The 27,701-nt window shown below is 41.4% G+C and overlaps 2 protein-coding genes across 2 annotated transcripts in view; both read left to right on the plus strand.

Moving 5' to 3' along the window:
- Positions 1 to 13,359, plus strand: part of LOC139910212 (CD48 antigen-like) — a 32,162-nt gene extending 18,803 nt beyond the window's left edge. The window contains exon 5 of the transcript XR_013507554.1: positions 12,643 to 13,359. The gene's annotated coding sequence lies outside the window, so the exon portion shown is untranslated. The remainder of the gene's footprint in view (positions 1 to 12,642) is intronic.
- Positions 5,070 to 27,701, plus strand: part of LOC139910180 (T-lymphocyte surface antigen Ly-9-like) — a 32,339-nt gene continuing 9,707 nt past the window's right edge. Inside the window, exons 1-3 of the mRNA XM_071897405.2 lie at positions 5,070 to 5,146; positions 8,101 to 8,433; positions 20,251 to 20,583. Coding sequence (XP_071753506.2) covers positions 5,080 to 5,146; positions 8,101 to 8,433; positions 20,251 to 20,583 — 733 coding nt within the window. The 5' untranslated portion in view covers positions 5,070 to 5,079. The remainder of the gene's footprint in view (positions 5,147 to 8,100; positions 8,434 to 20,250; positions 20,584 to 27,701) is intronic.

The raw sequence follows: 27,701 nt of genomic DNA on the forward strand, positions 1-27,701 counted from the left end.
AAGTCCTGTGTGGCCGTGCCGTCCTTCCTGCACCATAGACATAAGGGGACACATCCACCATAAGTCCACAGATAGACACAACCCTGCAGTGGCTGGATATTATGTTTTATAAGTAGAATATGTCAAGCCTTTAATCATCTCTTGGACATGAAAGTATTGAACCTTATCTTGAGTAAACACAATAATGATCAGTTATTATTTTTTTTAACTCTGAAGACAGGTTTCCAGCAACTTAATACACTCTAGTTGATTCTTTCCAGTCCACCAGTCTAGACACTTTTCTGTTTACCATGACAGTGTTAAATGATAATGTTATCTTATCTACCTATCACTCTCCCTGAACTGCTCTTTGTAAAAAAAAAAAAAAAAGAGGCTGTTTATTTATGTAGCATACTATCATACTGTAATGTTTGTAAGACAATGTGGCACTTCCTGTCTGACACAACTAGTTTCATAATGTTACTCAGTGTTTGTCTGTGTGAGGGTGGCAAGATGGAAAGTGACAGAAGAACAAGCAGCTGTGAAAACAAAGAGAAGCTCTTCTTAATTCAACACTTAACAGGACCTGGGTCCATGTTGAAACCAGTTTTAAGATGATTTATGATTTTCCCCATTCTGGATTTGATACATGGACTAAACTATAAATGTCTGTTAAAGGGAAAGTCACTCAACTCAGTTATTTTTCATACTATCTGGTTCTTTCTCTTCCTTTTCTCTTCATTGTTGTTCATATAAATGCAAAGTAAAGCAGTTGTATGAATAACAGTGTTACTGAGAGTAAAATGTGCAAAGATTCATAACAACAGTCGTGTGTAGAGAACAAGCAGGATCCTTTGTGTTGACGGCTGCAGGCAGGAGGAGAGAGTTTGGTGAGTTTGTTTTTCATGGCAACTCATTACAGTTGTAGCTACAGTTATAGTACAGTATGTTGTAGCATATTATAGAGGTGAATTGGATCAGTTTTTCGTGTGAAAATAACCTGGTCCTGCTGCTCCTAGTTGCTTTAGCCCCTTCACAGACAAAGGCAGTTCTCCATGGGGGGTTGGATACTGGAGGTGGTAGGGAGTTGATGGAAGTTCGCTTGTCCTCCAGGGTGGCCGCAAGGCTCTTTAGAACTTGGTTGTGGCGCCAAGTGTACCGCCCTTGGGTGAGACTGGTCTTACACCCTGTTAGTATGTGCCGGAGAGAGGCTGGTCTGGAGCAAAGGGTACAGCCTGGATCATCGCCAAACCACTGATGGCAATTGGTTGGTGTTGGAAGGACGTCGTAAGTAGCTCTGATGGTAAAGCTCAAACTTCGTGCTTCCATGGCCCACACATCCCTCCAGCTGAACCTCCTCCTCTCCACACTGTCCCACCGTGTCCACTGTGCCTGTTTGCCAAGGGAGACCGCCTTGGCCCACCTTGCAGCCTCCTCCTGACGGCGTACTTCCTCCACCACCATCTTCCTCCGTGCTGGTGCAGTGGCCTTACTCCAAGCTGGGCGGTTAGTTGTTAGACCAAGGCCTCCTCTTCCGTGCTGAACATTCCCCACAATGTCAGCATGTCTGAGCGCTGATGTTGCCTCCTCCACTGCTGTTGCTGGTGTCCATTTGCGTCCAGTAGCCAAGGTTGGTGCGTTGTTCCTCACCACTATGTCTTGGGATTCGTTCAGTGTCATCTGGAGTCGCGTTTTTGCGCACTTGAACTCCTCCGTGAGACTGGTGAGGGGCAATTTGAGGACACCATCTCCGTAGAGGCCTATGGTGGTGAGGCATCGTGGAAGTCCGAGCCACTTTTTGATGAATGCTGTGACTCCTCTTTCCAGCTTCTCTACTGTCGAGATGGGGACCTCATAGACTGCAAGGGGCCACAACACCCGGGGTAGGAGTCCAAATTGGAGGCACCAGGTCTTTAGCTTCCCAGGTAGTTGGGTGTTGTCAATGGATTGTAGGCCAGCGCTGATGTCCTTGCGCAGTTGTTTCACCTGGTCTCTGTCCTTCAGGCTTGCATCGTAGCACCTTCCGAGGCTTTTGACAGGCTGTTCAGATACTGTGGGGATTGGGTCGTCTCCGATGAAGAATTTCAGGCCAGCAAGCACTCCCTTCACCACTGAGATGCTGCGTGACTTAGATGGTTTGATCTTCATACGGGCCCAGCTGATGTTCTCCTCCAGTTTTCTGAGCAACCTCCTGGTGCATGGGATGGTGGTGGTCAGGATAGTGATGTCGTCCATGTAGGCTCTGAGTGGAGGGAGGCGCACACAAGAGCCGACTCGCTGTCCACCTACAACCCATTTTGAGGCTCGAATGATGATCTCCATCGCCATGGTGAACGCCAAGGGAGAGACGGTGCATCCGGCCATGATGCCTACTTCCAGGCACTGCCATGAGGTGGTGAACTGGGGGGTTGAGAAGCAAAACTGCAAGTCCTGAAAGTAGGCTTTAACCAGGGCTGTGATGGTGTTTGGGATGTGAAAGAAGCTGAAGGCAGTCCAAAGGAGCTCATGGGGCACAGAGCCAAAGGCGTTAGCGAGATCCAGGAAGATGACGTGGAGGTCCTTTTTCTCCAGCTTTGCCATTTGGATCTGGTGCCAGATCATGCTAGCATGTTCCAGGCACCCAGAGAAGCCTGATACCCCCGCTTTCTGTACAGATGTATCGATGTACTCATTCCTGCGCAGGTACTCGGCCATCCTCTGTGCAATGATGCTGAAGAACACTTTACCCTCCATGTTAAGTAGGGAGATTGGGCGGAACTGGCTGATGTTCATTGCATCCTTCTCCTTTGGGATCAAGACCCCGCCTGCCCTACGCCACACTTTGGGTACAGTCTTCTTCTGCCATACTGTCCTCATGAGCCTCCAGAGAAACCTCAAAACATCTGGTGCGTTTTTATACACCTTGTATGGGACCCCATTTGGCCCAGGGGCTGATGCTGTTCTCGCCCGATGAACTATGCCTTCTACCTCTTTCCAGGTTGGAAGGCCGATCTTAAATTGATGTTCTGGGGGGGCGATTGGTGGGATGTCTGATGGGATGGCCAGCTGTTCGTAGCGCCTTGGGTCAGAGTGCGTTGTTTTCAAGTGCTCCTCCAGGTCGTTCTTTGTTGTCTTTAGAGCTCCACTTTTTTCTTTGGTGAAGAGAGTTTTTAGGAATTTGAAGGGATCTTTGTAGAACTGTGTTCTTGTGTGTTCTTTCTTCCTCCTTCGTTTCCTTAAATTCTCTGCTCTGCGGAGGGATGCCAGACGGATTTTAATGTCGGCTTGGAGAGCGCTTATGCCCTCCTTTTCCACTCCAGAGGCCTTCTTCCACTGTTTCCTGAGCTGTCTTCTTTCTTGAACGAGGCGCCTGATCTCTTGTTGCCTCCTGGAAACTGGTGGGGTAGGAACCTCTTTAACGCCTTGAGTCAGTTCAGCTCAGCTCAATAGTGCTTTACTGACATGAAAGTGCAGCAAACACACAAAAAAAAAAAAACGAAACGGGACAAGCAAGCTTGTCTTTATTGTAATCACACAACACACCACAACACTTGCATGCAGCGACCACACACACACACACACGCTGACAGGTGGTCGGTGAAATTTAGTCTCTGCTTTTAACCCATCCAAGGCTTGTCCTTCCTCCGGGGGGCAGCCAGGACCAGTGGGCAGCTTTACAGTACAACTTCAGTCGTCGTCGCTGGTCAGGCGACGATCTTCTGCATGTTTTTAGTGAGGGTCCTTACCAATGTTATATGGAGGAAACCCCATGTGAGCACGGGGAGAACATGCAAACTCCACACAGAAAGGCCCTTTTTACGAGATAGCCCACTTGGGCACAATGTTGCCATAGCAGGCATTCCAGTTGAAAAATGGTAGCTAGCATGAAGCTAACCTGAAAACATATGAACAGTTGAACACTGATGTTATTATGAAACTTGTAACAACAGTAATGATACAAACACACAGAGTGAGTCTGACTGGAGAAAGGCTTCCTGGTTGTCCCTGCTACAGGTGGACGACCTCCTTCCTCTCCCCCAGCAGAGAGGGAGCTTCTCTTCTCTTCTGCAGTTGAAGTTGACCATGATGATGTGGAGAGATCTTGTTCATTTTATTGTATGTGTCACATTCAGTTAGAAAGTGCAGCTCTCTCTCCTCTGCTGTCGACCCTTTTCCATAGCCAGGCTGAGTCTGTGCTTTGTTAAGGTCTTCTTCAACCCTTAGTCAGATACTTTGCTGCTGGGTCAGACAGAGCCATGTTAGCTAGAATATACATTTTTATAGATTTTTAATGGCACAGAAACATAATTTACTTATTTACACACACACACACACACACACACACACACACACACACACACACACACACACACGTGGAGCAGCCTCTGTCATGTTGATGGCACAGCAGCAGAGAATCACATTGCCATGCTGGTGTTCCCTTTCCAAAGAAATGGAAAAACTGTGTAAGGACACTAATGCATACTGCTGCACACAAGCTGTGTTTCTGTGAGCGCTGGGAAAGGCACTGTTATGCTTTCTCTCTGTTGGATAGAAGCTCTTCTGTTTTTATTTCACTCACCAGCATTTGCAGTGCAGTGAGTGGTTTCCTCCTTTTGAAGAATAGTTTGCTAAACTTGTAACCTGTTGGCTTCTGCCTTTAATTTATGCTCCATATTGTTATTTTTCACTGCCTCACATTACCATTAAATGATTTTCAAAGGTGAAACTTGTTTTTGTTGTTGTAAAGAATAGCATCGTTCATTTTAAAAATTGCTATCCTATTTTGTTTTTAGGCCTATTTTTTGCTGTATTGAATATGACATTTTGTATTGGTATTGTGTCATAGTTCAGCATTGTGGTATCATGACACTGTAGTTTGGATAGTAGATTAGATGAATTGAGTTGTTTGCCGCTGTAATCTCACCGCTTTATGAATGGTTTCCTGCTAATGACATGAGACTGGCAGTGTGTATGTGTTGCAGGGGAATTTAGTGAGAGGGGAGGAGTAAAAACAAAGAGAGAGGGAAATACTCCAAGCGCGTGGGTAGGGGAAGAGCGTCACAGAGGCACTCCGTACTTAAACAGTCTGCACAGAGAGACACAGACTCTCAGCAGCACTTGATGTTCACTATCATGTTCTCTATGGGGATTAAATGGCTGCCAGCTGCCCTGATCGAATGGATCCTGAGTGAGTATTTAGCCTAATTCAGTGAACTTTGTGTTTGTTTGATCAAAGAGAGGCTGGTTGCATATGCATTTGTGGGTGTTCCAAGGCTGAGGCGCAAAATAACGGGAGTGAGTTAAGGAAATTGGCAGTGGACGTGGTTTATCAAGAGGCGGTAGCCGTTATCATCTGTTGATTGCGCACGGAATTGAAGACCTATAGGAAAAGCATGTCTTATTTTGCGCACAGAATGACTTCACCGAGACTGTCTCCGGAACCGGTGTGCCAATGTACTTATCCCCGAAAGAAAGTGTATCCCCTGGCCGCGGGAGCGCGCATGCATTCAGCGAAGGTTGCTACGCTTCGATTTCACCTAAGTAAATGAAAAATAGCAACATGTGGATTGTTTAATTCATCGTTTTAGTATTGTAGTTTTATCAACGAGGTTTTGCAAAGTAACACATGGCTCATCTATAAAAATAAATGCTTTTATTCTTCTGTACGTGTTATCGAACTTAGTATTATTCATTGCACTGAACTGAGAATGTCTAGTGAAAAACCAAGGCAATCATATATTTTTCCTCCTATAATTTGACAATGTTATAATGTACCACGTAGTCGATTACTTAGACATCCTATGTTACTGTTTGGAAGCTAGATCCAAACACGCTGTTATTCAACCTTTTGTAAGGAAGTTGTTCATTCAAATACACGTTCGGTACTGTAAAATCAAGATCACTGTAATCATTTTAACACATTGCTCGCCTCAATTACATCTACTTGACCCGAAATGTACATTAAACTGAATGCAGCATTGTAAACAATATTTTGTTCCTGTAATCCACTTTTCCATTGCAAATGATAGCCTACCTTTGGATATTGTTGTAAATTATTCTGAATTCCCCCTCCTTAAAGGGTAAATAAAAATAATCATAATAATCATCATGATAATAATGTATTGCATTTATATAGCGCTTTTCATAACACAAAGCCATTAAGGTACTTGTCCTACCAGACTGGACATGCAGTCTACCAAAATATGTAACCCCCTCTATAATGCACAGATGATGCAATGAATAATACGAAGTTCGATAACACGTACAAAAGAATAAAAGCATTTATTTTTATAGATGAGCCATGTGTTACTTTGCAAAACCTCGTTGATAAAACTACAATACTAAAACGATGAATTAAACAATCCACATGTTGCTATTTTTCATTTACTTAGGTGAAATCGAAGCGTAGCAACCTTCGCTGAATGCATGCGCGCTCCCGCGGCCAGGGGATACACTTTCTATCGGGGATAAGTACCTTGGCACGACACCGGCTCCAAGATCAAAGTCACACAGTCATACACACTCACACACATACTACACAGCATAGCATGCACTCATTAGATCGCATCCCTATTACAATTGCAATTAGGTGTAAACGAGTAGGCTATTCCGAGTTTAAACTGCACCATTTAAGCCTCACTGGCAGAACAGCAGAATGCGCACTCAATATGCAGACTATCACCTAAATCTACAAAAAGGAAAAGTCGCGCGCTCTTCTCTGAATTTGAACCAATTTCTAAGTGACATTGCCTTGCTAAAACATGTGTGCATAGTAACTGTCGCGACAGTGGAGAGGTGTGTGCGCGGCTTCTCCAGCTATATTTAACCGTACCTTCACCAGGTCTCCATCCCTCCCACACCTGTCACCTGCGTCTCCCTCAGGCTGTGCTGCACTTCTCCTCCAAGAGAGCAGAGAGGCTTTACTTTATTTGTGGAAAGTTCTGGTTCACTTGCTCCGCACCTATTACCTCAGCTAAATCGCGCTTCTGGTGCCCAACTGTATTCATTGTATTTGTGTCCTTCCAGAGTGACTTTCTACGTGCTGGTATCTTTGCAGCTCTTTGGGGTTTTTTCAGGTGTGCAGTGAAGTCAGGTGACATGGAGTTATCTCTCTCTCTCTTTCTCTCTCTCTCTCTCTCTCTCTCTCTCTCTCTCTCTCTCTCTCTGTGCATATAGTATATGTATGGACCTCTACAACTGCTAAGGATCGACAAACTCTCACGGCTGTGTGACTGATGAGTCATGTGTGTGGATTTCATATTCAGATGATGTCATGGTGATTTGTGGCTTACAGAGGGTTGAGTGGGTGAGGCCAGTTTGGCACCGACAGAGTAGGAGATACAGTAGCAATACAATAGCTAACCAGTCCAACAACTTCTGTAAAGACATTTATGTTGTTATTTATGTTGTTGCTAACAGGAGAAATGACAACCAGGAAGTACAGCAGGCGAAGGGGTTCAACTGAGGGAGAAACTCTAAGAACTTAAGGGGAAATTCAGAAGCTGTGTTACTTAACCAGTTAACTCAGTGGCTGAAGGAAAAACCTCTTTACTGTAGTCCTGTCAGTTCAGGTACTGAGAATAGTATACTTAGGTTTATACTTTTTAATGATACTAGAAGTTTACTTAAAGTACAGTAACTTGTCGCGACAAGTATTCTTAAGGTACTTAAGCCACAACAGGTTACTGTTGCAGCAGCCTAACAGTATGACCTCATGAGTCATGGTGGCTCAGTGTTAGCAGTGTGGCTCCCAGCCAGAGGATCCTGTGTTGGAGCCTCTGCTCTTGCTGTGTGGAATTTGCGTATTCTCCCACCTGCTGGGATAGTAATTTACCCAGACGTATTTGTGTTAGTAAACTTCAAGTATGCTAAAAGTATAGCCTACAGATATAAACTTAAATGGACTATTTCAGTCCCATCAAGTACACTGGTAGTTAACTTTAAGTATATTTACAAGTATACCTGTCTAAACTAAACAGTGGGCCAATTTAGTCCTTAAGAGCAACAAAAAAGTAAAAACACTTATAGCTCCTCAAAGTTAGTATACTTTTTATACTTAAGCATATGCATTTTTTATACAATTTTATCATGCATGTTGTATATTTGATGCATCTGACTCAAATATTTGTTTTATATTTGCAGTTACAGCTGTGCTGTCAGAGGGACAGAGTGAAATCCAGAATGTGTCGGGGAAGGTTGGAGGGAGCATCACTCTCCAGACTGGAGTTACTGGACTGCAAGGTGACTATCACGTCACCTGGTCAGATGATGACAATTCTGTCCTAGTCAACGATTATAAGGGAGACCTGAATCTAAACTACACTGAGAGGTTCAGAGGAAGACTCCAGCTGGACAGAGGGAGCGGATCTCTCACCATCACGCACCTCAACATCAACGACACCGGAGTTTACCATGTACAGATCATTGATGGATCGTCAAAAAGACACAATCGTAGTTTTAATTTAACTGTCTCAGGTGAGTAGTAGGAGACTTGAATTCTTAAAGCAACAGTTTACCCAAAGAACAATATGACCTTTAAAGTTGCAAGTCAACTGACACGCTGCATATGATACTACTGCCACATCCTGTTAAAGTTTGAATCCATACTTTTTTGTTCATTCCATTTTTTTCAACGTTAATATTTCTGAGTGTTGGAATTATCGTTTCCATATGATCATATAATCCTCAGTTCTATTCTTATTCATAGGAATAGAGCAAATGAGTCAATTCCCCTCCTGATCTCACAGTCTGTTGTTTCCTCTTGTCTTGTTTCACAGATGCTGATCCTGAACCACCAACCTCTGCAGCTCCACTTAGCGCTGCTGCTGCTCCCCGGACTCATCTAGCAGCCGGCCTAGCAGTTGGCTGTTTTGCTGTTGTTGTCATAGTGCTGCTCCTCTATGCAGTAAAACATGGCAAAATTGGAGGTTAGTATTAACAGATTTCTTACCTTTATTTGAAACTAGAAGCTGTTCTTTTTCTCGCAACAAGAAGAAAAAGCCAGTTGGGGGAGACACAAGAGTATAAAAAGTCATAACTGCAGTAATCATCAATATTAATAATATGTATTATCCTATTTTTACCATATACATATGACATTTAGGGTCCCCTGGTTAATGTTAAAGTCATTCAAAATATCAAACTTTGACTACCATTTAAGGCACGATAAATAGAAATGATTAAGAAAATGCTATTACACAGATGTACCCATGTGCCTTGAGAGCACTCGCACCAAATTTCATCCTTCTACACCCAACAGAAAGACATCTGTGGCAGTTTTCCCTAACATACTCATACATACGTCAGAAATGGGTTAAGTTTGACCCACATGCCTGTCTGCTCTTTGATTAATACAGAACAGAGTTAATACAATATGACAAACAGATGAGATTTTCATCAAATTTGCATTACTAAACACAGTTCTACATCATGTTAGTTATATTAATTAGCTGTGTTCAATCAGAAACAGGCTGCTTTTGCTAGCTTTCGTCCTTCATTTTGGTTGTTAAATTGGCTTAAAATTAAATCCAGATGGCATTAAAGTTGTAGTACTCTGAGAAACCCAGAAGCTAACGCGACACAAAGTGAGAGCGTCGCACGAGCTTCTGGCGGCAACGGATAGAAATCCTGTACAGCAAACAGAACGAGGCCGCGGGAAGGTCTGAGGGAGGACACGCCCGATATTTATGCTGTTGTTGCAGTGAATATTCAGCGACAAGGAAACCATTGAATGGTAAAAAGTCGAAATGGAGCTAAGTGAGGAGGATTTTAACAAGTTTATTGCTGTTGTGGAATGCGTATCTGGACTAGACGTTCTGGCTTGTTTGCCCGGAGGGTTTGGGAAATGTCTAATATATCAGGCCCGGGCGACGTTGAGCTCCACGTTAGCTAAAGAGGGATGCAGGTGCGTTTCTATTTACAAGCTGCACACCAAACACGCTGAGATGACGCTGAGGCTTAAAATCCCCACCCCCTCAACCATGATTCGTGGTTTTCTATGTCAATGTTTTTCAATGTCAAGAGTCTGGTAGCGAGACTAAAGTTGTAGTAGAAAAGCTGATATCTAGCTAGCTAGCTAAGCTAACCGGCACCTAACTGGCTAATAGAAAACAGGCCAATTTTGCGTTGTCACATTTTGGAACGAGCCTTGTCTGCTTGGCATTTCGCCTCGCTGTACTTGTGTTTTTTTCACCGTTCTGGCAACCTCGTCTGTTGAGCTAGGGAGGACGGGTCAACTTTGAAAGTAGGGCTGAACAATGTATTGTATTTTTATCGTTATCGCGACATGAATTTCCGTGATAAACACATCGCAAAGGGCTGCGATAACTGGAGCATTTTATGCAGGCTGTAGTCGCCCGCAAGTCTAGAGTGACGCGAATTGCGTGTGCCTGCGCAGGTAACATACAGAGAGGCAGAGAGCGAGAGAGCTTGCTCCGGCCAGCAAACGGTAGCCTACAAAAATGAGTGAAAAAACAAATGAAGAAGAGAATGTAAGTGGAGCAGCGTCTGACGATTTAAACCTGCAATAAGCGACTTCAGACCCTATAACCAATCCTGAAACTAACGTGTGCTATGTGGAGTACGGTGACCAGACGTCCCGGTTTGTCCGGGATTGTCCCGGTTTCAAGATGGGTGTCCCGAGTCCCGACAAATATCTGTAAAACACTAAAATGTCCCGGTTTTCAACATTCACTACCAAATTGTCCCGGTTTTCACCACAATTAAAATAATAATAATAGTATTATACTTGTTTTCAGCGCTTACATAGACGTTTATCATGTTGTGTCCCGCTCATTATTACCTAACCCAATCAAAGAACATAAACAATGCACCACGCGTCTGAATTCAACACTGATTTGTCTGTATGTGTGTCAATCAATCAATGTGTCGTTGTCAAGGCTGTTGCTAGCCTACGACGCTTGTGGCTCTGTCTGACAGAATCTGTCAGTACGCTAACGGTTAACTTAGCTGTCATGCCGAAGAGAAAGTCGGTCTTTTCTAAAGACCTCCAGAAGGCTTTCTCTTTTCTTCGTGAAGTAGTCGGCAACAAAAATGCTGCGTTCTGCACACACTGCAAGAGTACATTTTCGGTCGCGCACGGTGGAAATGCCGACATAAAAGATCATATTAAGACGGCCAAACATAAGCGGTGGCTACAAGCTAGTAGTAGCACCGTTGCAACCTGCTTCAGTGGGGCAAAGTGGCAGTGATCTGAAACTGGCCGGTGACAGTGATCTGAAACTGGCAGCTCAGGAGGGGACCTTTGCAACCATCTGGTGAAACACAACTAGAGCTGAAAGGTATCTGACAATCAAAAAATATGTTATATTACACCAGTGCAATCCTTGTGTTTTGTGTTTACTAGTGTTATTATACAGTTTTCAAATAAACTATGTTTTGGTGGATTTTTGGAGACAAAACATCATTTTTTGTTTGCTGAGGAGCTGTCCATGGTGTTGAAAGGTGCAGTCACTAGGTGTGCTAAGCGCTGAAATAATTGTCCCCCATCCTGATGAAAACGCCTATGGTGCGTGCATAAGCACATACATGTGCGTGTGCATGAACGTGCGGTACACTTAAGGGTCCCGGTTTGGGGGTTTGAAAATGTGGTCACCCTAATGTGGAGATTTCCATGAGACATAATGATATAAACAAATAGCCTCACACGCGGACCAACTGTGTTGCTGTATTCACCTCTTTTCCAAAGCTTGTTGTCAAAGTCGGTCTGAATCGAAGATTTTCCTGTTTTTTTAAACTAGCTGGTCTCCTCCCATCCCTGAAAAAACTTCTCGTAATGGCGGAATCGATGAAGCGAAACGTGTTCAAGTAGTAAACTTGCTACCTACCTCTTCACTTGTCATTGTGGGACATGTAACCTTCAGCGGGAGAAAAATCTGGCAAAGTGAGACTGGTAGGCCTAACCGGCAACATTTCTCCGTAGGTATGTTTATTTTAGCCATTAGCCTTTATGCACGGTTTGTCCTAAGGGGCTTCCGTAGTTTCTGTCACCCTCAAGTGGTCGGAAAATCGCTTAGTGTAGCTTTATATAAAAGACAAGGTAATGTTCGGATGTAGGCTTTCAGGGAATACTGGCTGTACTTCTTACAGCTTTTTTGATTTTATCTAAGACAAGGAGAAGATGGTGGGTGGCATCTTTTGTGCTTTAGGTTTTGGCCTTTAGGCCTATTATTTTCACAAATAAAGTTTTCAGTGCTGGAAATTTATTTAATTACACAGCCAACAATATTCATTTTTGGGGTCCATACTTTCAGCACATGCATTCAGAGACACATCTATTTATCGCATTTCATATCACCATTGCAATATCCAACAAGTTTGTATCGCACATCGCATATTTTCTCCATATCGTTCAGGCCTATTTGAAAGTTGTGTTTACAAGCTACAACCAGTAAAATCCTACTCAGTATGCCTTTAACATAAAAGTTTGTGCTCTGGCATGACACCCTTAGAAGAGGCTGGTCTTCAAAATGAAGCTTTTAATTTCAGCAGCCAGTGCTAACATCTGCTTGTTGTTCATGTTTTCTCTCTCTGCACAGGAAACTGTCTCTCTTCTGCCAGCAGAACCGAACGTCCAGGAGACAGTGGAGTGGTCTGATGTCAGAGTTTGACTCTGCATCAGATCCAGCTGAGAACACACACTGACCTCAGCGAAGCGAAGACCAGTGAATTACACTGGTCCATCTTACAAATGATTCCTGCTGTTTACTTGTGTGATGCTATTTTACTGTAATGTGAGATGCACTGATTCACACTACTTTTGCACAACATGTACTTTCAGGTACAACCTTCAGGTCATGGTGGGCAGCATCTGGTGAGCAATGTTCAATTTGGGGATTTGTGTTTGATGCAGATTCCTCACACATGAATGCATGTTTAATCTGAAGGGTTTTGTGCTGTATGATGATGCTGCTCTCTCTTAAACTGACTGATTGAGAATGAAGAGTTTTTGTGAACGGCATACACTGTTAAAAACCAAGAATGTTGGAGATTAGCCACATGGAAACATCTCAGCTTATGCAAAAAGTCATATACAGTGAGTTGAAGCACCTTCATTATGGTCTAAAGAGCAGATTGATGCTATTAGATATGATCTTCTCAACTGTCTGAGATGATCTTCCTGTTCATGTCTGTCAGAAAAATGTTGAGTTTATTTATTGTGCCAGACCGAAACAGGTTGTTGGATGTAAGGATGAAGTTGGTTTCTGAATTGCAGCATCTTATGCTAAAGAGACAAGATAAAATGTAAAGGGAAACCTAAATGTGTTTTAACCAATAAAATGTCAATACACAGATTTTTCACCTCAGCCATGTAGAGTAACATTTTTTAACATGGATTTCTATTGAATTATGTCATATGGAATAACCATAACCGTATCAGTGTTTTCACTGATATAACAACTAATTTATAATTACAAGCTTCATTTTTTTTTTTAAATTGCAGGAACAAGAAACAGTGCTCATTTAATTATTGGTTAAAAGAAAGTTTCCTCTTCAGTTTTGTCTTCCTTTGTGGTCAAAAGGTTATGCTGTCAACCACAAATATCAACCACAAATATCTTTTCCATGTGCATGGAAATGTATTGGAAAAATAAAGTTTATTTAAAGAAAATGTAAGCCTCTCTTGTCCCTTGATAGAACAATTTCTACTCTAACCATTCCAACTGCAGACTGCAGAACTTCATTAGCATTATCACAAACATGAGGCAGTGGGTTTAAATGTGAGCAAAGTCCATGAAAGGGGACTCAGCGACACATGAACAAGATTCCTACAGGTGAATAAAGCTCGGCTATGAGGACAGTGGATAAGAAATCTCAGATCAAACTGCTTGTGGATTCAAAACTGGGCAATCTATGAAGAAGTGACCTGAAAATACACAAACAAGATAAGGCAAAAACTGTACACATGAAGGGTGGAGAAAGGCAGTGTCCACAGAAAAATGAAAACAGACGGTGGTGAATCATAGAGGTGACAGAGACGTCTAAGTTTGAACAAGGAAGTGGTAAAGAGATACAATCAGAAATCCCCCCAACTTCACCTTACCGAAGGGTTTGATTATACTGTACAAATGAAATGAAATTGAATTAAACTGAATTAAATGATAGGTCTAGTCTTATACTCTATGCGGCAACCACAGTGTATTTCATTATGAATCCATTGGAGAGAGATCAAATAGAGAGCTGTTAATATATTTTACAGTAAGTAGTCTTTCTACAGATAAACTACTGGTATTATTTCATCACATAAATTGTATAGTGTGTCTGTGTATGATGACACTTCCTGCTTATACAGTCCAATGCTTCCCTTTGGTGGATTTTTAGATCAGATCAATCGATCCATTTGGTTTCCATTGCATTTCATTTTGTGAATTTTGTAATTACTGTATGCCAAAAAAACTCAAAGTAAAAGCACACTGAAAAGCACACATTTCTATGACTAGTTCCTGTAGCATATACTGTAGTGCATTCTATAAAAAGGAACCATTCTGTTTTGTAATAGGTTTGCAAAAAAAAAAAAAAAAAAACATAATTGATACATTTCTTATACTATCAGCCAAAGAACAAAATACTTGATCTATTTACAATTCCCAAAGAAGAAAATATAAAAAAGAAAAAGTAAACATACTACTTCAAAGACTGACAAAGTGGTGCATCTACTGTAATGCTGCCTGTTGTAGTGTGTTTTAGGTCATTGTGTTACGACTGACAAAGTGTTCCTGTTGGAGAAAACGAGTGCTGGTGTTTCAGTAGAATGATTTGACTTTGAGACATGCATGCAGTGTTTTGGTAGTTTTGGTGCATTTTGGTCATGTAAAGAACTGTTGTGCCAAGCTGCACGTTGGTGCAGAGAGCTGTATGAAGAGTTTTGAAAAAGCGAACTCAGTATTGAGAAATGCTTTAACCAGTTGTGAAAATATGTATTTCTGTCAGGCCAGAGAGTGTATGGGTTATGTCTTTGTCTATGTCTTATGTGTGCATAAACAATAAAAATGGGATTATTAGACTATTACGTCAAGGAACTATTAGTATTGCAAAGAATGTAGAGTTAGTTTTGCCAAATGATGAAGGGTTTAGATGGTAGTGTGAACTGGTTTGAAAGCAGGAGCTTAGTTTGGAGAAATGTGTCAAATCACATGAGAGAAATTAACAGCCTGTTCCTCAGTATTTCAGAAATCATGAATGATGAACTTCAGATAATGTAAAGTATATTTGCTTCATTTTCTGAGTATACATCCCCAACCTCATGACCATTTTTTATACTGTACCCATATGAGCTAAAGCTTCTTTTCTGATCTAAACTCAAGGCTTTGTTGAGTTTCTCCTCAATACAGCTGCCCTTGTCAGTGTGAACTGGTGTCAGTGAGCATCCACACTGGTTGTTGCTCCAGTGGTTCGCAGTACAGGACCTTTAAAGAAATCACCGCTCATTATGTATGTACATGTATGTGTCAGTATTTTAGCTGAGCTCAAACAGGATGTATGGGTAATGACACGTGAAGCAGAAGATTGGCCCACCAACTGTGGAAAGTGACTGCAGTCTTATTTTTCTTGCTCAGGGAGAGACTTTAAGATTATTTCCATGGCTCTTCTGCTTCATTCCACAGTTCACAGTAGAGAGACAGGAGAGCAGCCACCAGGAAGCCCCACAGAGAGACTTACTCATACACTTTTACTTATTACTCATACAAACGCAGCAACGCAGTCCACCATGTTCAGCCTGTTTGTCACATGACTGAGCACAAAGCGGTTCGATCAAGGCTAACCTCCTGTACTGCAGTCAGGCTCTTCAATGCCATGCTGACACTGTGCCAAAAGAGCAGCAAGGCTCAAAGCAGTAAGCAAGCTGATGGTAAAACTGAACATGAACTGAGAGATTATCTAGAGCTGTCAAGGCCCTAAAAGCCTGTTCATGTGTCAGCCATTGTTAAACCTGGTTTAATATACAATTAAAAGAGATAAAACTCTGATTGAATAAGAATACATAAAACAGCATTAGCAGGTACTGACTCAGGAATGATCATTTATCAGCTTGGTTAAACAGGGAATGGCAGATTTTCCATAATGTTCGATCGTGTCCTGTTTTGCTGCATTCTTGGTGGGCCTGGCAGACACAGTTGGTTGGGAGGAACTGGTCCTTCAATCATGATGTCACTGCATTTTTGGCATAACTGGGGAAGAGCTCCTACCTCTTTTCAGAGAGGACAAAGGTTCAGGTGGTAAGGGCAGAGGAGTAATGCTGGGAGGTGTGGACCAGCATGATGCCACTTGCTCGCTTTTGGACTTTCTCCAATGGGATTGCTGTTTGGTTAGGGATGAATGCCAGGCTGGTGTGCAACATTCCAGAGAGTATACAGCACTGATGCAGTACTGACTGCAGGTTGTGGGGTTGACTGGGGGTCCGTTGCTCGGCGATTGACATGTCGTCCACATACTTCCATCTACTTGGATGGGAGCGGAGGGCGCTGTCAATGACAGTCAGAAAATAGGATGGGGCCCAGCAAGGTCCTCTGGGCCATGGCACAGGATAGCTGAAGCCAGGGTGATAGGGTGTTTTGGTATCTCACCCTTTGTCTTCTAGCTGTTATGAAAGCCAGGATCCAGGGTAACAGAGCAGGTCAACTTAAAAGGTGGCCTTCTAAGGCATTTGGCTGCAATATTGTGATCTCTTCTGTTGAAGGCGTTGGAGAAGTCTACAACGCTGTATGTTGACTGTGATTGGTGTGTAGATTTGTGGAGGTAGCCTAGGACGCAAACAAGGACATCAGTCTTCAATCTCCCCTTTCTGCAGCCAGATTCCTGTGGGTCAATGCTCCACGCGATGTCTCTCCATCGCATCTGTGGTGCATTCAATATAGAAACAAATCTCTGCTAAAGCTAGAAACCTGTGGTGCCATCAGGAAACCCCACTTCTACTAGTCAACTCAGGCTGAATTAGTGGACTCATGAGACAGAATGGTGGAGGATAGGACTGCATGTTGTACAAGGATGGAAGACGGGGAAGGTGGCTGTAGAAATGTGGTGGCTGCTTCTGATTTGACTCTGTGAGGAACTGAGTCAATACTGACATGCTCTCCTCAGGTAAAGGTGTGACTCAACCAGGTCTGTTTCCAGTGTGAGTTTCCTCTTTCTGCTGCTGGAGGTAGTGGCAGACGAAGAAAGGCTTGAAGGCTTGACAGTTGTGGTTAACCAGATGTAGAAAGGTAACAACTTTTTTATGCTCTCTGCCATACAAACAAAACCTCTATCTCAATGTTACCAGGTGGGAAAAACAAAGGTTCGTGGGACTTTGTGCTCTCTCTATGGGACTCAGAGAGTCCACATCTGTTCAGTCAGTTTTACCCATAACAGTACATTTGTGACAGATACGCTGAGACATTAGGACCAAAAACATCAGTGATCATCATGATGTGAGTCTGCACCTTCACTCACTACAGAACAATAACGTTAGCTAAGCAGCAGGTTGACAGCTTGTTGACACGAGTCAGTAAGGTCAGAGCTGGTTCTTGAATTTTGGCTCAAAACAAGATTGTGTTTGTGGCCCCAAAACTCCTCAACCATAACCAAATCACTCCCAGCTCCATCATAATAATAATTCCATGAAGGGGTTAAATTGGGATTTGTGATGTGATGGTTGGCAGGTGTGTGCATGTATGTGGGGCTGGATACAATATTATACAAGTAAAATATATCAAGCCTTTAATGATCTCCCTTGGAAGTGAAAGTATTGAAGCTTATCATCAGTTAATACAATAAGTTACACTTTGTTTATTTTCAATATACAGCAGTAACTATCTTTGGTCTGAAAGAGGTGTGGTTTCAGCTTCACTCCATTTTGAGGAGTCTATAGTCTAGTCTAGTCTAGTCTAGTTTATTTATATAGCCCTTTATCAGACAAGCATGTCTCAAAGGGCTTTACATAGCATAATATACAGTACCAGTCATATACGTACTACATCATACATACATACTACATATACACATCTATGTCATATAGGCTACATACTTCATAAAGGCCTACATCATACACATACTACACTACACTCTTTGGTTTCAATGCAGTCATTTAGATATAATACAGTGTATACAATCTTAGTTAAGTGTTAGCTGGCTTGATTGAAAAATACTCAATGACCATGGTTTTTACTCTCATCACAATATGGTTCTAGGACATCTCATTTAATCTGAATATAAGGCCAATTCAAATTTCCATACATACTTTACAAAAAATCCCAAATGAATGTGTTTTGAAATAACTGTAGCACAGTAAATGTGGTGTTTCCATTATTCTGTCAGTTACCTGCTAATTGTACCAAGCGCTGTCAATATGAGTACACCACTAGCTAAAAACGGATTGATCCAAACCAATCCAGTCTACAGCCTAGTTCTGACTGAACTGAGGCGTTTCCCCAAATACCAATCAGGTCTTCTGTTTGTCTTTCTTTCCATTGTTGTGTCTCCTTTTCTTCATGCCAACACTGCTCAGCCAAGCTGCCAAAATTATGATAATTGTGTGCCACATGTGAGGGAAAAAATCAGAGTTTATACACATAACTATTCATTGTCAATGGAGCGGCTCCAGGAAACGATCCTTGATGATACCACACTCACACTGAAAAATCTCAGCTATCTTCTTTGTAGCTGAGATTTACACTTCTTCATGTAAACAAATTTATTTTGTCCAAAATCTAAGGAATCATGTTTCTCTGTTCTGTCTTAGGATGGATTTCCTCTTTTAGGTTAGCCAAAAGAAAGTGTGAAGACAGAAGAAATGAGCCATAAAATATGTGTCAGAACCCAAAATAGCCAATACTGCCACACTGGCAATGCTGATTATGCAACAGCTCAACATTATTTGGCAGCTAAACAAGGCTCTCCTCTTCTTTGTTGGCAGAGACCATGAAACCTAAATGTTCATCACAAAGGGAAATGTGTTGGACTGATAAACTTCATACAACAAAACCTTCAGGATTTAATGATTTTTCAATCAAACTGTTGAATAAAACATCAGATGTCCATCTTCAGATGAGCAGAGCAGTTGATTTGAATGGCTCATGGAGAGAAGCACACAGCAGTGGAGTGCAGTTCTCTGAACAAACAGGTTACATGTTTATGACTTCAGCAGGAGAATCAAGCAGTGTTTAGGGTGGAAAGTGTCTTTGAATGTCTGATGGAGACAGGAAGATGTCCTGGGAAACAAGCTGTTTAATGACTCAGCAGAAATGATGGGACTTCCATGTAATGGAATAAAACTATCCACTATCCACATGTTATCTACAGTATAAATAGGCTATGCACTCATTAATCTGTTAACCTAACTGTAACACCTACTAATGTATGAATATTTGTGGACATATGGATGAAAATGACCACAAGAGCTGAGTGGAGTTTCCCTTTCTTTTCATCTTTTAACTGCAGCGATCAGCAGCTACACACTCCAGTTGATTATTCTTTTCAGTCCAGCAGTCTGGATATTTTTTCGGAACATTTTTCTGTTTGCCATGACAAAGTGCTAAATGATGATCTCTTCTACCTAAACTGCTCTTTGTTCTATGTAGTGTGCTATCATTACTGTAATGTTTGTAAGACAAAGAGTCACATGCTGTCTAAAAACAACTAGTTTCATAATGTTACTCAGTGTTTCGGTGTGAGAGGGGAGATCAAAATTAGAGAAGCCCAACAACAAGCAGCTTGTGAAAACAATGAGAAGTGTGGGTGGGTGGATGTGTATGAACCCAGAGGTGTGTGTCAGCCAGGCTGGGTAAGACCGGAAAGGAGCAGTGCCAGCAGTCTTGCACAACTTTCAGTCAGTAGTACCTCCCCATAACTAGGTGTGTATGAGTCAGCATACACACCTAGTCACATTTATAAAGAGCCAGCCTGTCACTCAAGCACCATTTCAACTTCCACTGCTGTCTGCTGTTCTCTTTAACTTGGGAAGCTAGCCAGTCTCTTTAGCTACACTATGATGTTCTCTATGGGGATTAAATGGCTGGTGACAGCTGCTCTGATCAAATGGATCCTGAGTGAGTTCTTAATAACTTATTGGTCTTTCGTATTGGGATGCTGTTGCCTCTGTTTGATCAAAGAGAGGCTGGTAGTTTGTATCATATCAAACAGTTAAGCACACCTAAGTTGTCAATTAGGTGTGCAATAAAGTCAAGTGAAATTATTATTCTATGTGCTAGGTGTACAGTTTACATGGAGTTAGTAGGATGCTCTGTGTGTGCGTGTGTGTGTGTGTGTGTGTGTAAATTTTTTTATTTTTTTTTGCAGTTACAGCTGTGCAGTCAGAGGGAGAGAGTGAAATCCAGAATGTGCCGGGGAAGGTTGGAGATAGCATCACTCTGCAGACTGGAGTTAGTGGACTGCAAGGCGACTATCACGTCACCTGGTCAGATGATGACAATTCTGTCCTAGCCGACGATTATAAGGGAGACCTGAATCTAAACTACACTGAGAGGTTCAGAGGAAGACTCCAGCTGGACAGAGGGAGCGGATCTCTCACCATCACGCACCTCAACATCAACGACACCGGAGTTTACCATGTACAGTTCATTGATGGATCGTCAAAAATACACTATCATAGTTTTAATCTAACTGTCTCAAGTGAGTAGTAGGAGACTTGAATTCTCAAAGCAACAGTTTACCCAAAGAACAATATGACCATTATAGCTACAAGTCAAATGACACGCTGCATACTGCCACATCCTGTTAATGCTTGAATCCATACCTCTTCTTGCTCATTTCCATTTTTTTCTATGTTAATATGTCCAAGTGTTGGAATTATCGATTGAGTATGATCATATAATCTTAATTTATTCAATCATCATTTATAAGAATAGAGAGTCCATTCCTCCCCTGATCTCAAAGTCGTTAAAGTTGTTTCTTGTTTCACAGATGCTGATCCTGAACCACCAACCTCTGCAGCTCCACCTAGCGCTGCTGCTGCTCCCCAGACTTATCTAGCAGCCGGCCTAGCAGTTGGCTGTTTTCTTGTTGGCATAGTGCTGCTGTACTGTGCAGTAAAACATAAGAAAATTGGAGGTTAGTAAAGAGATTTCTGACGTTTGTATGAAACTAGAAGCTGTTCTTTTTCTCACACAACAAGACTTTTTTCATTCAGTTATCCAGTTATTATTAGTCAACATTGTAATTTCAGTTCTGTAAGAGATTTTCATTTTCTACTTTCACTGCAGCATTGTGCAATTTTACTCAGCTCTTCAAACTGACCCTGACTCCCCATTTGTGTGTGTGTAGGTGTGTGTGTGTGTGTGTGTGTGTGTGTGTGTGTGTGTGTGTTGTAGAGTAGGGTTAAAGTCGTAACTACAGTTATCATCAATATTAATAATGTGGATTTTTTCCATATACATATGACATTTAGGGTCCCAGATGAATGTTAAAGTCATTTTAGTGATTTTTGAAAAAAAAAAAATTAAAGATATTGAACTTTGACTACCATAAGGCATGATAAATAGAAATGATTAAGAAAATGCTATTCGACATATGTAGCCATGTGCCTTGAGGGATCTCGCACCAAATTTAATCTTTCTACACCCAACAGAAAGACATCTGTGGTAGTTTTCCCTAACATACTAAATTTAGGTGTCATGAATGGGTTAAGTTTGACCCACATGCCTGTCTGCTGATGACAAACAGATTATGTTTTCATCACATGTGCTTTACTAAACACAGTTCTACATCGTGTTAGTTATGTTCATTAGCCATGTTCTGCTTTTGCTAGCTTTCGTCCTTCATTTTGGTTGTTAAAGTGGCTTTAAATTCAATCCAGGTGGCATTAAATTTGAAGTTGGTTTTCTGAAACCTGCAGATACTCTGTTATCAGTGTTCATTTGACATGTAGGCTATCATACACATGATATCATGATTTATTTAAAAATAAAGCATTAAAGTCATACTGAAGGGAATTCTCCCTTGAAATAGCATGAACTCATCCAAAAATTATCCTACTCAATCATGACTTATGGCCCATTGGTAGTGTGTGACAGTGTGTGTGTTTGGGATGTTTCTGGGTGTTGACATTTTGGCAGCAGGTGTATCCACCTGCAACCAAAACCACTGCTTAATCATTTTATACCTAAAAGCCACGCTGCCTACAGTAGCGGTCCCAAACTCTAATACAGACTAACTGGAGTTCTGGTCTGAGTGAGTGTGAGTCACGAGCTGGCAGCTAGCTGTTGTTATCGTAGCTTCATTGTAGTAGAAAAGCTGATACCTAGCTAGCTAGCTAAGCTAATCAGCACCTACCTGTCTAACAGAAAACAGGCCGTAAAACAACTCTGCGTCGCTCTTCATCCCATCCTCTCCTTCAATACTCTCCAACAGGTGAAAGCCAACCCAGACTCACATTTTGGAACGTGCCTTGTCTGCTTGGTGTTTTGCCTCGCTCTAGCTACTTGTGCTTTTTTACCATTTTGGCAACCTCGTGTGAGCTTCATGTCTTATTGAGCTAGGGAGGACAGGTCAACTTTGAAAATTGTGTTTACAAGCCACAACCGGCAAAATCCTACTCAGTACGCCTTTAACATGCGTCCTACAATAAAAGTTTATGCGCATGACCAGTAGAAGATGGGGCATGTTGAATTGCCCCAAAACGTAGCAAAACGTAGCAAACAGGAAGTAACTGAAGGAAACGGTAGTGCGTTGAACACAAGGCTGTTTTATGAGCAAACATATCTTTCAACTGGAAAACGTTACTTCCTGTCTGCTACATTTTGGGGCAATTGAACATGCCGCTGGTCTTCAAAATGAAGCTTTTAATTTCAGCAGCAGTGCTAACATCTGCTTGTTGTTCATGTTTTCACTCTCTGCACAGGGAACCGTCTCTCTTCTGCCAGCAGAACCAACCGTCCAGGAGACAGTGGAGTGGTCTGATGTCAGAGTTTGACCCTCTGCTTCATACCCACTGACCTCACTTCTCTATGGAGTGAAGTGAATTGCAGCATCTTATGCTAAGGAGACAAGATAAAATGTAAAGGGAAACCTAAATCTGTTTTAACCAATAAAATGTCAATACACAGATTTTTCACCTCAGCCATGTAGAGTAACATTTTTTAACATAGATTTCTAATTGAATTATGTCATATGGAATAACCATAACCGTATCAGTGTTTTCAGTCCATAAATCTATGGGTTAAATGATTTTGGGCCACTGATATAACAACAACTGATTTATAATTACAAGCTTCATTTTTAAAAAAAAATTGCAGGAACAAGAAACAGTGCTCATTTAATTATTGGTTAAAAGAAAGTTTCCTCTTCAGTTTTGTCTTCCTTTGTGGTCAAAAGGTTATGCTATCAACCACAAATATCAACCACAAATATCTTTTCCATGTGCATGGAAATGTATTGGAAAAATAAAGTTTATTTAAAGAAAATGTAAGCCTCTCTTGTCCCTTGATAGAACAATTTCTACTCTAACCATTCCAACTGCAGACTGCAGAACTTCATTAGCATTATCACAAACATGAGGCAGTGGGTTTAAATGTGAGCAAAGTCCATGAAAGGGGACTCAGCGACACATGAACAAGATTCCTACAGGTGAATAAAGCTCGGCTATGAGGACAGTGGATAAGAAATCTCAGATCAAACTGCTTGTGGATTCAAAACTGGGCAATCTATGAAGAAGTGACCTGAAAATACACAAACAAGATAAGGCAAAAACTGTACACATGAAGGGTGGAGAAAGGCAGTGTCCACAGAAAAATGAAAACAGACGGTGGTGAATCATAGAGGTGACAGAGACGTCTAAGTTTGAACAAGGAAGTGGTAAAGAGATACAATCAGAAATCCCCCCAACTTCACCTTACCGAAGGGTTTGATTATACTGTACAAATGAAATGAAATTGAATTAAACTGAATTAAATGATAGGTCTAGTCTTATACTCTATGCGGCAACCACAGTGTATTTCATTATGAATCCATTGGAGAGAGATCAAATAGAGAGCTGTTAATATATTTTACAGTAAGTAGTCTTTCTACAGATAAACTACTGGTATTATTTCATCACTTAAGTTGTATAGTGTGTCTGTGTATGATGACACTTCCTGCTTATACAGTCCAATGCTTCCCTGGATTTTTACTTGGAGTGCTGGTGTTTCAGTAGAATAATTTGACTTTTTATTTTTATTTATTTATCCTTTATTTAGCCAGGAAGGTCCCACTGAGATACAGGATCTCTTCTTCCAGGGAGTCCTGGGACTTTGAGACATGCATGCAGTGTTTTGGTAGTTTTGGTGCGTTTTGGTCATGTAATGAACTGTTGTGCCAAGCTGCATGTTGGTGCAGAGAGCTGTATGAAGAGTTCTGGAAAGTGAACTCAGTATTGAGAAAAGTGTTTGGTCAAACAGCGTTTTAGTGTTGACAGTTGGCAGGCCAGAGGATTTATGGGTTATGTCTTTTTGTGATGTGTGCATAAACAATAAAAATGGATTATTAGACTATTATTTCAAGGAACTATTAGTATTGCAAAGAATGTAGAATTAGTTTTGCCAAATGATGAAGGGTTTAGATGGCAGTGTGAACTGGTTTGAGAGCAGGAGCTTAGTTTGGAGAAATGTGTCAAATCACATGAGAAAAACTAACAGCCTGTTCTTCAGTATTTTAGAAATCATGAATGATGAACTTCAGATAATGTAAAGTTACTTCATTTTCTGAGTATACATCCCCACCAGCCTAATGACCATTTGTACCCATATGAGCTAAAGCTTATTTCATATTTAAACTCAAGGCTTTGTTGAGTTTCTCCTCAATACAGCTGCCCTTGTCAGTGTGAACTGGTGTCAGTGAGCATCCACACTGGTTGTTGCTCCACTGATTCGTAGTACAGGACCTTTAAGGAAATTATTATGTACATGTATGAGTAGCTAAGCACAAACAGGATGTATGGGTAATGACACTTGATTTGCCCACCAACCCTGGAAAGTGACTGCAGAGTCTTATTTTTCTTGCTCAGGGAGAGACTTTAATATTATTTCCATGGCTCTTCTGCTTCATTCCACAGTTCACAGCAGAGAGACAGGAGAGCAGCCACCAGGAAGCCCCACAGAGAGACTTACTCATACACTTTTACTTATTACTCATACAAACGCAGCAACGCAGTCCACCATGTTCAGCCTGTTTGTCACATGACTGAGCACAAAGCGGTTCGATCAAGGCTAACCTCCTGTACTGCAGTCAGGCTCTTCAATGCCATGCTGACACTGTGCCAAAAGAGCAGCAAGGCTCAAAGCAGCAAGCAAGCTGATGGTAAAACTGAACATGAACTGAGAGATTATCTAGAGCTGTCAAGGCCCTAAAAGCCTGTTCCAGTGTCAGCCCACTGAAGGGAGGTCATGGCTTTGTTTGTTTGTTTGTTTGTTTGTTGTTATGCACAACTTGCAGAAGGAGTAACCCATCTGAAATGTATATAAGGGCTAAAAAGTACATTGTTAAACCTGGTTAAATATACAATTAAAAGAGATAAAACTCTGATTGAATAAGAATACGTAAAACAACATTAGCAGGTACTGACTCAGGAATGATCATTTATCATGGTTATATAGGGGAATGGCAGATTTTCCATAATGTTCAGATGGTGTCCTATTTTGCTGGCAGACAAACAATTGGTTGGGAGGAACTGGTCCTTCAATCTTGTGTCACAGCATTGTCACAGCATTTTTGGCATAGCTGGGAAAGAGAGGACAAAGGTTCAGGTGGTGAGGGCAGAGGAGTAATGCTGGGAGGTGTGGTCCAGCATGATGCCACTTGCTCGCTTTTGGACTTTCTCCAATGGGATTGCTGTTTGGTTAGGGATGAATGCCAGACTGGTGTGCAACATTCCAGAGAGGATACTTTGGTCAGGCAGGCTTACGCCGAAGCATTTCAAGTTTCTTAAAACCAACAAGTTTTTTTTTAGAACATTGTTGATGTTGTTATGATGCGGCCTAACTATTCATTGTCAGTGGAGCAGCTCCATGATGATACCACACTGTAGAATCTCAGCTATCTTCTTTGTAGCTGAAGTTTAGACTTCTTCATGTAAACAAATCTATTATGTCCAAAATCAAATGAGTCATGTTTCTCTGTTCTAGTTTTAGGGTGGATTTCCTCTTTTAGGATAACCAAAAGCCAAAAGAAAGTGTGAAGCCAGAAGAAATGGCCAGGAGATGAAGGCTTGGCACAAGTCTTATTTATCTAGGCTATAATTATTATATCCCCGAAATGAGTTTCGGGGATATTATGGATTCACCCCATCCACCGCAGATCCTTTGTGTGAACGCGATAACTTGAACAGTTTTTATATGGTATGGACATTGATGACCCTTAGGAACAAGGGGTCATCAATGTCCATACCAAATTTGTCCATACTAAAGATTCTTATAAAAACTGTTCAAGTTATCGAAGAACTGATTTGATTTTGATATGTTTATGATTATAATCGGCCTGATGGTAGCGGTATAATCAAAGGTCAAAAATAAAAAGTTTAAAGGGCTGTATCTCCCACACCGTTTGTCCGATTTACATGAAACTTGGTACATGTCCACCTATCCGTACTCTACAAATTTGCCATAAGGACCCTCAAGGTCCGCCTGGAAATTTTTTGAAAAACACATTTTTAACATCTCCTCCGTTTGACCGATTACCACCAAAATCAGTCAGTAGCATGGTCCTCCTCTTAAAATTTTGTCTATAGATTGTTGATATCTGCTGTAATTATTATAGGCGTGGCCTATAAGCTAAACTGTTAAAACTTTGTGATAGATGGTCCAATCATCATGAAACTTGGACAATGTGTTCACATGTAATGAATGAACATGTGTGCAAAGCAATTCAAATATTGACCAATGGGGGCGCCACAAAAGCCAGAAAACTGTATCTCCTAATCCAATAGGTGAAATTGCACGAAATTTGCTACGCATGCTGTAGGGCCATGTCCTAGACAAAATCTGAAGTTTGGTCGTCATTAGTGAAAGTGGGCGTGGCCTATGACATTTTGGCTTACAACTCAAACAGAATTTCACCAATTACTATGAAACTGGGTAATCATGTTCCAACCTTTATGTGGAACATGAACATGACAGTAATGTTAATGCAAACTTCCACATTTCAGCTCTGGCTGCTGTGCTGGCATGAACCCAGCCATCGCCGCTAGCGGCCATATTTAATTAGTTAAATTTATTATTGAGTGTTAAAGAAATTGTTAAGGTACATATGCTTTATTATTGGCGAGACAATCCCTAGAGGATTGTATCTATTCATTTTGGAATGTTTAGAAGTAATAATAATATAATTAACTTTAGATTAGCCCAGAACAAAAAATTGTATTACTTGACTAAATAAAAATAGTTGGGACACACAACCAATATAATTAGGAAGATTAACCCTGGAGTCTTATTGTTTGATTATTGAATGGCTTTTTATTACATTTGACTTAATGGGGCCTTTGAGGATCGGGCAATTTCGGGGATATACCGACAGCATCCTAGTTTTGATAACCTCTTCTGCCTAAACTGCTCTTTGTAAAAAGAGGCTGGTTCTATGTAGCGTGCTATCATTACTGTAATGTTTGTAAGACAAAGAGTCACTTGCTGTCTAAAAACAACTAGTTGCATAATGTTACTCAGTGGTTGTGTCTGGGGAGATGAAAGTTACAGAAGCACAACAACAAGCAGCTTGTGAAAACAATGAGAAGCTCTTGACACTGTTGGGAATCCCATTAGGGCCTG

Source organism: Centroberyx gerrardi, chromosome 3, assembly GCF_048128805.1.
Source record: "Centroberyx gerrardi isolate f3 chromosome 3, fCenGer3.hap1.cur.20231027, whole genome shotgun sequence".
Lineage (NCBI taxonomy): Eukaryota > Metazoa > Chordata > Actinopteri > Beryciformes > Berycidae > Centroberyx > Centroberyx gerrardi.